Source organism: Cynocephalus volans, chromosome 13 (genome assembly GCF_027409185.1).
Source record: "Cynocephalus volans isolate mCynVol1 chromosome 13, mCynVol1.pri, whole genome shotgun sequence".
In the NCBI taxonomy this organism is placed as follows: Eukaryota; Metazoa; Chordata; class Mammalia; order Dermoptera; family Cynocephalidae; genus Cynocephalus; species Cynocephalus volans.
The window spans coordinates 6,273,033-6,285,072 of NC_084472.1; the positions used below are offsets into that span (position 1 = coordinate 6,273,033).

A 12,040-nucleotide genomic window follows, 5' to 3' on the forward strand; every position below is an offset into this window, starting at 1 on the left:
CGTGTTACAAAGAAACCTCAAATGTAATAAGTTATAAAGTCAACTAACTACAAAGAGGATCCACAGCGATTTCATGTGAATGAGAAAGCGAGTCTCCATGAGGGCGGGAGTTTTTGCCAGTAGTACTCTTTGACGATTTTCTGGGGCCTGGAACAGTGCCCGAAACATATTAGGTGTTCAATAAATACTTGAGGGAATGAATGCATGAACGTACGAGCACGTCTCTGCAGCAGCCCTCCAGGACTGCGCTGCTAGCCCTGGGTCGGGGCGGCCCTGCTGCTCTGCGCCTGCGCGACGTCCCCCCCCAGCGGGACGCCCGGCCCTGCTCCGCCCACTTCGCCGCCCCTGGTTTGAGCCCTGCGGCCCGCCGTCGCCGCTCGGCTGCTGCGGCTCCCGGCGTCCTCCTCGGCGTTCCCACGCCTGCTCGGCCCTGCTGTTGCGCGGCCGGAGGAGGAGGGGCTCTCGTCGCCCCCCGCGTCAGGAACCGGGCTGTGGACATGGCGGCTCAGAAGATAAACGAGGGGCTGGAGCACATCGCCAAAGCAGAGAAATAGTGAGTGAGAGTCCCTACGTGGGCCTGTGTGCGCCGCAAGGTGCCGGCCCTGTGGTCCGGCCCCAGTCAGCGCCCCGGCGTCCCCGGCGGAAGGGCATCCCCGGGGCTGGGGCGGGGCCGGACCGCTGCACCCTCACGCCAGATCTGGTGTCGGTGGGGAGGGGACTGGCGCAGGGTTGCGCTGCTTTTCCTCGCAACAGGGTTTCTCAACCTCGCACGGATGGCTCCTTGTGCTGGGGACTGGCCTGTGCGTTGTGGAATGTTTAGCAGCGTCCCCAGTCTCCACCTGCTTCACAGGTACCAGTCGCAGCTCCCTCCTCTCTTCCCATTTGTGACAACCAAGAATGTCCCCTGGGGAACAGAATCTCCCTGTTGAGAATCGCCGCTCTAAAAGAGTCCCTTGTGTTGTGGAGGGGACTGTGTAGATTTATCCTAAAAATTCGTCGGCGAACCCTTGACATCCGTCATCATATTGTCCTGAGGACAAAAACTAGGCTTCCTTCGTCCTTTTATGTGTGTGTTCTGCCACCTTCTGGTAAGGTATACAGCAGGCACCCAACAAATGTTAGCGGAACTAAACCGAGCTATCCTAGTACATTTGGCACCTTCTCTCCCTCCTCCAGTTTCATTACTCCAACGAATCTTTATCTGGCAATTACTGATAGTGGGAAGTCCATACATATTGTGCTCTGTGTTAGGTGCTTCACGTGCGTATTTTCATAATCTGCGATCTTCACAGCTCTCCAAATAGAAGTGCTTATTTTACAAAAGCGGAAATGAGGCTCAGAGAGGCCTGATAATGACTTGCCCACGGCCGCACACTTTGAAAGACGGCAGAGCCAGTGTTCAAACAGTGGGAAAGCCCAGGCTCTTTCTGCTGTGCCACATCACTTCCAGGCGGTGTGTGAGGTCCTGGGGCTGCCTTGGTGCAGGAGGCACCCCCAACGATCTCCCTTTCTAGCGAACACAAAAGTATAATTGGAGTAGTGTTGTGTGATAAGGGCCATCATAAAGCAGTATTGACTGTACTTTGGTAACACAGAGGGAGAAGTTTATTCTGCCTGAGGACGTTTAGGAGGGTTTCATAAAGGTGATTTCTGCGCAGGGCCTGAAAAATAAGGAATTTTTTAGTCGGAGGGAAAATCCTGTGAGAGAGATTCTATGTACAGGAAGTTCACCGGCCTGAAAACATGCTCAGGGAGCAATGAATGTGGTGAAGTTGCAGTGCCAGGGGATGAGCTAGAGCGGGAGTTGGGGTCATACTGAAAGCACCGCCCCTCAGATGGCCCTAAACCTTAGCTTTTCTAGGCGTCAAATAACCAGTGGACCTGGTTAGGTTTGGTTTTGGTGAAATAAATGTGGCAGCAATGTGGAAAATGGACTGTGGGGGAAGGAAGGGAGGGATAACTGGCATGTTCAGTAAGCAAACATTTACAAATGTTTGTGTACCTGTGACAGCCCTAGGGATACTACGTAACCAAAAGTGGTCCCTTTCTCAACAGCTTTGAATTCACAGGAGAACAGAAAAGTGAACAAATGAGTGAAAAGTGGAATAGAAGTATTCAGTGGATACGGTGGAGATACAAAGCAAGGAAAAGTTAATATCCTCAGGATGGGGGAAATTGAGGAGGAGGGCAGAGCAGGAAAGGTGACTGTCCCATCAAGGTGCTGTGAGAGACAGATTAGTAGACTGTTGACCTCATGGGAGAGAATTAAAGTAACAGTACAGGGGGCAGGATTGGGTGGCTTTGTCAAAATGTCAAGCTTTAATGACCTTTCTGGATACAGAGATGATGGCTTGACTCTTAGGTTTCTAACTTGGAAGATGGAATGGAAAGAGAGGCCTTCACCCAAGGTAGAGGACATGTTTGGTGGGTAGGGTGGGGCAGGAAGGTATGGGATTCAGGCTTGAAGTATTATGTTTGAAGTTCTTCTAGACAGTAGCTCAGTAGGTGGCAGGAAAAATGGGCCAGGAGTTTAGGAGAGATTTGATTTTTCTCTATTTTCTAATGATAATAGAGTTCAATATTGCCAACTAGTTTTATAATTAATACCACCAAATAGATGGTGGTTTTGCTGTTTTCTATTGTCCTGCAGAAATTGGTCAGTTTCTTTATTGACTCTGGAAAAAAAGAATCAAAAGCACTAACAGGTATAGCTGTTAAACCTAAATTAATTACAAGTCTTTCTTTCTAACTAGTGCCGCTCAGTTGACTGGGGATGTATTTTAAAATCTCTGGCTCTTTCCATGTATAGCACATTAGACAATTAAATGATTGTATTTTGGTTTTGGTGGGATTTAAAATATTACCTTAATATCCAGAACATAGTGAATACTTTGGGGTAGGGATGAAGGGTTAGGATTTTGCTTTACTGTGTATTTCTTCAATTTTGTGGATTAGAGTAGACACTGCAGTTTAAAGGCTTTCATTTTTATGAGCAATGAAATTCTTGGTAAGCTTGAAAAATTGCTTACAAATTTGAATCTTGTAACAGTATATACAAACAAATGTTTGAGATTAAATATGTTAAATTTAATTAGCAAAAAAATGTTACTTAAAAGTTGGGGTCTCAGGGCAGTTCACACAGCTGTCACAAAATGAAGGGTATATTTCTGAGGGCTCTTAGGGATTTCCCATTTTTATGTAAAGTTGCTTCCCTTATTTATTTATTTATTTATTTATTTATTTGACACTAGCAGTGTTATATGTAGGTAGGCTTTCACTCATTGAATTGAAATTTAGAATCTAAGGTGGTGTTTAGCAATTCTTATGCACACCCAAGTTTGAAAGTCACTGAATTAGTTTAAACTGTTAAGTCTGAAATTATTTTAAACTAAAGAAAAAAAAGAAAGAAATACAATATTGCAGAAAGGGCAAGTAAGGTAAAGACTCAAAATTGACTGTCCTTTGATTTGGCATTTAAGAAGCCAGCAGTGATCCTGGAAAGCAGTTTCTCTTGGTTTTCATAATATCCTTCTCTTTCTGGTTATCCTTCCTGTTCAGTGGTGCCTTTTTTTTTTTTTTTTTTTTCCCCCTGATTCCCTCTGTTGTTCCTCTGTTTATATTTCTTAGTCTTTGTATCCTCTCTCGACCATCTCTCTAGGGGATCTTGTTGTGAGGCAAACACACAGAGGAATCAAGACCAGCGTCAGTATTGCAGTTTTTATAGCCCTTTATTTTAGTGTTGCAGATCTTTGTTCAGTGTTACAACACCTCTTTTTGCTTGCAAGCAAGGAGAGCACTGGGGAGCAAAAACTCCTAAACCAGTGCCCCCCAGAACAAAGGAAAAGACCATCTTATATAGCCTAAATTCCTGTCTTTTCCCACCCAAGTTCCCATTCAGGTCCTCTTATGTAAATGAGGGATGCAGTCCAGCTAATTTGGATTGGCTGATTATGAGACACAGTCCATGGGTCACTTCTGGAGCCTAATTTGCATCTGGCCCCTGGGGGATGTGAGACTGCTGCTATCTCACAGAGGGCAGGTGCAGGAAGCAAGCAAGCTAAGTTGCAGAGGCCAGAATCTGCAGTTAAGGCAGTCAAGCATAGTTTCTAAAACAGTTTCTCAAGTGGAAAAGGGGAAAGGCTTAACAATTAGAAAATGCTCAGGGTTCCCTGCAACATTCCCCACTGGTTTTATGTACATGAGTCAAATCCTAGACTCATCATCAACGTTTAATCTGGCATAATGGGTTCTTAAAACCATAAGCTTTATCAGTTGTACTCTCTCCTTAATGTATCTTGTAAGGCCAGTGAGTATGCATAGGCCTATAGTAAAAAGTAGTGGGATGACGAGTAGGGGACCCATTAAGGCAGTGAGGAGAGTTGTTAACCAGGGAGACCAGGAGAATAAATCTTCATACCAATTGTGGCTTTTGTTTCTTATTTCTTCCCTTTCCTTTAACCTTTTTCTAACTAAGAAAAGGCTATCCTTTATTATTCCTGAATGATTTGCATAAAAGCAACAATTTTTTCCTAGAGCTACACATAGTCCACTTTGTTTTAGGAATAAAAGATCAAGTCCCCTCCTATTTTGTAGCACTATCTATGCTGATGAATCCAAGGAAGTTTCTAATCGGCTAACAGATATTTCTAATTCCCCTAGGTCTAGATCAATTTGTTGACTTAAGACTTTAAAATTCTGGTTATAAGAGCTGTGGCATTAATAGCTGCAGAGTCTGCAACACCTAGACCTATGAACAGGGGAATTAAGACAGGAACTGCTTGTTTTGCAAGGAGATGTTGCCTCCCTGCTTCTCCTTCATAGTAATAAATTTGGGGAACAATATAGATAAGTTCACAAAATTCAGTCCTATTAGGTGTAAGGAAATATTGAATAGCTATGCATGGAGTCAACCCTGTCAAACAAGCAAACCAAGCATATAGGGGCAACAAGGTAGTTAGAAGCTTGTGACCCGTGGGTTGTTCTATTAATAGTTGCCGCATATGTACATGTGGTCCTATAAGGGGACCTCTTAAGGTCATAACTGTTAGTCTTTACGCAAAGTCCTCTGTCTTTTATACCACCAAATGTAAGTTTTGGCTTTCGTCCCCATGGATAGAATCTATCTTTGGTGATCTTAGTTAGATTTAGCGACCTAATAATTTGGTTATTGGTGCCTAAAGAGCTGTTTATCCCTAGGCCAACATAATAAGGTGGCTCTGGATTTAGGCACAACCAGCAATCAGCTGTTACATTTGGGCTTGATTGGTTGATAAACAAAAAGACTGAATCTAAAGTTCCTAGGAGGGGGTTGGTAAAAGCATAGTCAGGTGCGATTTAGGGACCGTGGTGCTGGAGCTTGAGGGGACAGGTTAGGGTTCAGGGAACATGGAGGAAGGGGTAGGAGGTCCTGGTTAGGGCCTATAGGGATGTTTAATTGATTCTCTCTTTTTAATTGAATAGTGAATTCTCCCCCTGGATTTATTCCAGTAACGTATAATCTAATTCCCCATGTCCTCCCAGCTTTCCAGGTATTTACCATGAAGGGATTCCACATCTTAATAGTAAGGTTCATGGGGTTGCGTGTTCCGGGTTGACTACAGCCTGGAGGTGGGGGCCTTCTATTGAGTGATATATAGGAATCTATGAGTTCAGGATGCCTCAGTTTCACAGCCCCAGGCAGCACTGTGGTAGTTTCCTTGTCCTTGACAGGAAGGACTGCTTGCTGTAGGACAAGCATAAAATTGGGTCTGTTGGAGGCCCTTTTCGTTAGAGAGATCTCCATCACATCCCACCCCCAACAATGTTTGGCATACGGGGTCCCGAATCCTCCTAACGCTTATCTCTCCCGAACCTTTGAATATGTGTTTCCCATTAGTTCACATAAATCTGCTAGGAAAGTGGGGGCTCCTGAAGTATAGATGGTTTTGAGGGGATCCCCTGTAATTGTGTTTCTTAGCTCCCATGTATAGTTTTTAGGTTCAGGGGGGTTCCCTGAGCCCTCTGATATTTTATATATATATATAATATATATATATATATTATATATATATATATGATATTATATGATATATATGATATTGTATAACATAAAACAATTAAAACAATTGGGGGAAGAGCAAGTGAGTCTTATCTTTCATTTTCCTGTGGCATGGTCTGGGGCAGGAGTTCCCAGGCTGGGGTGTCCATATGAGTTGGGTATGGTGGATCCACTGGCGTTTTCCAGAACCTTCACTGCCGTGGGAGTGGTGAAGATGACAGTGTAAGGTCCTTTCCACCTTGGCTCGAGGGTGCTGGCATAATGTCGTTTAACCCAGACAAGGTCACCTGGCTGGTGTGAATGTGGGTTAGGTCCTTGGCTGTTGGTTGGGCCCCTCTGATCAGTGGGTGAATCCGATGTAGCACCTGTTGGAGGGCTTGGAGAGACTGAAGAAGGTTATGGTTAGTGAACTCAGCAAATTTATAGTCTGGAAGACAGAGTGACAATGGAGGTGGCCTTCCAAACATTACTTCATAAGGGGTAATTCTCTTGATATATGGAGTACATCTTGTCCTGAGGAGGGCAAAAGGAAGGAGGCTTACCCAGTTTTCGCCAGTCTCTAATTTTAATTTGGTTAAAGTTTCCTTTAAAGTTCGATTCATTCTTTCTACCTGACCTGAGCTTTGTGGTCTATAAGCACAACGTAAGTTCCATTTTATTTGTAGGGCCTTTGCTAATAATTGAGAGATCTGTGCTATGAAAGCTGGGCCATTGTCAGACCCCAAAGTTATGGGCAAGCTGAATCAGGGAATAATCTCCTGTAATAATTTTTTGAGTGTTATCTGAGCAGTTTCAGTCTTTGTAGGAAAAGCTTCCACCCACCCAGAAAAAGTGTCTGTAAACACCAAGAGACATTTATACCCATGTTGTCCTGGTTTTACCTCTGTAAAATCGACTTCCCAATGTTCTCCGGGATTTGACCCTCGTGCTCTGGTTCCCATTGGCACCCCAGACTTTGGTCTTGGATTTACTTGTGAGCAAATTTCACAGCATTGTATGAAGTCTTTGGTTAATTTGTCTAGACTGTGGATATAATAGTTCTTCCGTAACAATTCAGTCAATTTAGTAGCTCCGAGATGTGTCCTTTGGTGTAATTGTTTTATTAATAACCTTCTTAATGCTTTAGGTAGATATATTTGGTGATCTGGTAAGATTTTCCAACCTGCATCATTGTCCTTAGTGTCCAGTACTCTAGCATGTATAATTTCTTCTTCAGTGTAATGTGAGACTGGTGGCAATTGGGGTGCTGGCATGACTACTAAGGACTTCGATGGCCCCACTGGTTTTAGCAAAACCTCTTTTGCTGCTTGGCCTGCTGCGGCATTTCCCTGAGCCTCAATTGTGTCCCCTTTTTGGTGTCCTCGGCAATGTATAATGGCCACCTTTTTAGGATACCATATGACATCTAGGAGAGCTAGAATCTCCTTTTTGTTCTTTATGTCTTTCCTTCCAGAGGTTATTAATCCTCTCTGCCTGTAGAGGGCCCCGTGGACATGGGCTATAGCAAGTGCATACCTACTGTCAGTATAGATGTTGAGAGTCTTGCCTTTCCCATGTATTAGAGCTTGTGTTAAGGCTATGAGTTCAGCCTTTTGAGTGCATGTCTCTTGTTTCAAAACCTGTGCCCAGATGACTCATTCTAGTGTGACTACAGCTGTCCTGGCATACCTGATTCTATTGGAGACGAAGCTGCTCCCATCCATAAACATCACCTCATCAGGGTCTGGCCAAGGCACATCAGTCAAATCAGGTCGGAGTTCTTGGAGGGTCACTATAGTCTCAAGGCAGTCATGGAGAGGCTCTTCTGGGTCATTGTCCAGAAGGAGAGTTGCTGGATTCAGAGCTGTAGTCTTAAGAAACTTTATTTGGGGCTGCTCTCAAAGTAAAGCCTGGTATTGAGTGATGCAGGCGTTGGTGAGCCAATGCTCGGATGCACTTCTAAGGAGAGTTTGCACAGAGTGAGGTGCTACCAGGCTTATATTTTGCCCTAGAGTTAGTTTGTCTGCTTCCTTCACCAATAAAGCGGTTGGGGCTATAGCCTGGAGACAAGTTGGCCATCTGGAGGCTACACTATCCAATCTCTTAGAGAGATAGGCCACAGGCCTCTTCCATGGACCCAGTGTCTGGGTGAGTACTCCCTTGGCTATGCCTTGTTTCTCAGTGACAAACAGGGTGAAGGGCTTATTTACGTCTGGTAGTGCCAGGGCAGGAGCTGTGGTAAGCGCCTTCTTCAAATCATTGAAGGCCTTTTGTTCAACCTCCATCCATGACAGGGAGGTTTGTTTTCCCCTGGTGCTAGAGTATAAAGGCTTAGCTATTTCAGTAAATCCAGATATCCAGAGGCAGCAATAGCCTACTGCACCCAAGAATTCACAGACCTCTTTTTTAGTCCTTGGGCGGGGGGGTGGATTTTTAGAATTGTTTCTATTCTTATGGAGGACAAAGTTCTCTTTCCTCCCTGCAGTTCGTACCCCAGGTAAGTGGCTTTTGGAGTACATAATTGGACCTTTTTAGCTGAGACTCGATATCCCAGGGTTTGTAATTCCCATAATAAGTCTTTTGTGGCCTCCCTGCAAGTCTCATAGTCTTTAGTGGCCAACAAAAGGTCATCTACATATTGTAGCAGGGTGACCTCAGAATGTTGTTTTCGGTATAGCGTGAGGTCTTGGCTCTTTGCTTCGTCGAACAAAGTTGGGGAATTTTTAAACCCTTGAGGTAACTGTGTCCATGTCAGTTGTCCTGAATATCCCCCCTCTGGGTCTGTCCATTTGAAAGCAAATAAAGATTGGCTTATCTCAGCCTGCGGGGGGGGGGGGGGGGGGGGGGGGGGGGGGGCTGAAGAAAGCATCTTTAAGATCTAACACAGTGTAGGTCTGGTGGGATGGTGGCAGCAGGCTGAGGAGGGTGTAGAGATTTGGGATGGTTGGATGGAGGGTCTCCACACGTTTGTTCACTTCTTGTAGGTCTTGGACAGGTCGGAAGACTAAAGTACCTGGTTTTTGTACTGGGAGGAGTATTCCATGCCGACTTATATGGAATTAGAATGTTAGCTTCTTTTAGTCTTTGGATGTGGACAGCTGTCCCTCGCCTGGCTTCCAAGGGAATTGGGTATTGCTTTATTACAATAGGAGTAGCCTGGCTGGTAAGCTGAACCACAATGGGGAGTCTGTGGATGGCTAAGCCTGGGGGGTTCATTTCTGCCCATACTCCTGGGATCTCCCGTCTTAGTTCCTCCAAGATGAAACCAGAGTTAATGGGGGGAGCCTCCGTGGCTACTATATAGTCTACACTGATTGGGCATGTTATCATTATTTGAGCAGGAGGTACAGGATTAAAGGTCAGTTCTGTGATATCCCCCTTAGAGGATATGGTGGCCTGCAGCTTGTGCAATAAGTCTCTTCCCAGCAATAGGTATGGGCAATCCGTCATGACAAGGAAGGAGTGAGTAATAGTCCCTTGTCCCAGGTTGGTAATTCTTGCCTTGGTCCAAGGGTAGGATTGGAGCTTTCCTGTAGCCCCTTGTACCAAGGTCTTTCCAGTAGATAAATATCCCTCAGTTTTAGTTAGAACTGAATAAGTGGCCCCTGTGTCCATGAGGAAGTCCACTGGTTTGCCTCCCACTTGTAAAGTTATCTTGGGCTCCTGGGGGCTCATAAGTATGGAGCCCCGGCCCCATCAATCCTCAGAGTTGTCTAGCTGTAGGACATGGGCTTTTTTCTTCTTTAGTAGGGGACATTTGTCCTTCCAATGACCTTTTTCCTTACAGAACTCACATTGGTCCTTCTCGGATGGGGGAGCTGGGCCTTCTGGAAGAGTTTCCCTTCTGTCCTGGCTGAGGTCTCATATCCTTGGGTCCCTTTGCTGTAGCTCTTTGACCACTTTGAATGTGGTCACCATTATCTTAGTCATTCTTTTTGTTTGTTTCTCTTCTGGGCTATCTCTGGCTTTATAGACCCTCTGGGCTATTTTGACTAGCTCAGACAACAGCTTCCCTTCAAACCCTTCTTGTCTCCAAAGTTTCTTCCTAATATCTGTGGCTGACTGAATAACAAAGGCAAAATTTATTGTGCACCTTTTATCTGGGGCCTCAGGGTCCACAGGTGTGTAGACCCTATAAGCATCCATGAGGCCCTCCAGAAAAGTGGCTGGGGACTCGCTTGGTCCCTGTATTGTTTCGCTTACCTTCGAAAGGTTTGTGGGCCTCCAGGCAGCTACACGGAGTCCCCTAAGGAGAGTCTGGCGATACTGATCAAGGTCCTCCTTACCTTGATCAGTGATGGGGTCCCAACTAGGCCGGCTAAGGGGAAATATGCACTCGAGGTAGCTAGGATCATCAGAAGGTTGTCCATCTCTGCCAATAAAAGTCTTTAATGCCTCTCGGCAAATGCGCTCATGCTCCCCAGAAGTGAAGACGGTTTGCAGGAGTTGCTGGCAGTCATCCCAGTCTCCAAAAGAGAGATGAGACCCTGAAGTTTCTCAGAAAAAGAAGGATTCTGGTTCTTCCAGTTATACAAATCACTGGTAGAGAATGGAACATAGACCATGAAAGGGGTTTGGTCTTGAGTTCCGGGGGAAGGGGGGCCTGTCGGAGTGGGAGCAAGGGTGTGGGGGAAGCACTAGAAGGAGGAGGTACAGACTCAGATTCTCCCCCGGTCTGATAGGTCGCTCCACTCCTCGTGTGTAGGGGGCTTGAAGGTACAGTAAAGTCAGGAGAAGTAGGGTAAGGAGGAGGTACAGTAGGAGAGACAGGGACAGAGGGAGAAAGATCAATGAAGTCCTCAGAGGTGTCCTGTAAGACCGTGGGTGGAGGTCCTTGGATGGCTTTTCCGGAGGAACCTGCTGAGGGAAGCGGTTTAGCTACAAGAACCTCTTCTTTTGTTTTAATCCTGAGACCTGTTTTATCTCTAGGGATATCCCCGTTCCATTGGTCTAAGTACATGGAGGGGGATTTCCCATGCCTGGGTTGCAGGCATTGTTTTAACCAGGGAGGTAGTTCATCTATAATTTCAATCCAGACAGCAATATATAAGACTTGGTCGGGATGCCCAGGGTTACCGGGACAAACATCTTGGACTCGGTGGCAATATCTACAGTTCCATATGAAGGCCAGCTGACCCCAAAGGTGGGCCATTCTAATTCATAAAACTTTTTGAGTTCAAAAGGGTCCACTTTGGACCCAAAGCCTTTGGCTGAAAATAATCAAAGTGTGATATCATTGCCTGCAGAGGAGTGGCTCTGCAGACAGGCGGGATATATTCCTTCCCATAGTACTAATCAAGACTGCACAAATTGAGGTACCGAGTATCTTCACGTTTAGGATTTTTGGGCAAAAATCTAAAAGGTACACCGACTTAATGAGATTGCTAGAAAACACCCCACTGACATGAGGTAGAGGAGTTCCAGGAGAAACTTTTCTGTTAGTGCAATCTCTTGGGGTGGCACATACCAGTCCTATAACTAGTACTAGGACAAGTAACACAATAAAGGTCAGAGACACAGGATGGCATATACTTACCATGCCTCACTATTATGTTACATATGACCACAGTTAAAGACGTATAAAGCTACAAAACATATGCACACCTGACAACACACGAAAGACAAAGACAAGTGGCCATGACAGATTTCCAAATAATTCCAAACCAAAGGACCTGACAACATCTTGTGGGAGTCCTGGACTTGGGAAGTAGTGTTGTGTCCAGCCTTCCACAGAGTCCCTAAATCAGAGCTCTGATACTCAAATGCAAAACAAGTTATTGAGATCTTAAACCAAAGCTTACATCTGGAGGTTTAAAGTGCAGAGTACTACAACAAACGACTGAACAAAACTCTGGTGCCAATCGAAGCCAATTGGAGCTCCCAGGCAGGGGACAAAGGACCTTGGGGCCAAGGAATGTCTTCTCAGTGGTCTCCCCTAGGATCTGCAGTGAAATCAACCCTGGGGCCAAGGAACATCTTCTCTGTGACCTCCCATAGGGAGACTCACCATGTTGCCTGCCGTCT

General features: G+C 45.4%; 1 protein-coding gene across 3 annotated transcripts in view; it reads left to right on the forward strand.

The window, feature by feature from the left end:
* The first annotated feature begins 382 nt into the window (after positions 1–382).
* The window catches only part of NAPG (NSF attachment protein gamma), a 32,319-nt gene continuing 20,661 nt past the window's right edge, over positions 383–12,040 (forward strand). Inside the window, exon 1 of one of the 3 annotated variants that reach the window (XM_063077329.1) lies at positions 383–553. In XM_063077329.1, the coding sequence (XP_062933399.1) occupies positions 498–553 (56 nt within the window). In that variant the 5' untranslated portion in view covers positions 383–497. Of the gene's footprint in view, positions 554–747; positions 851–7,814; positions 8,165–12,040 lie in introns of those variants that run through there. The other 2 variants (XM_063077328.1, XM_063077330.1) reach the window with 2 other exon arrangements.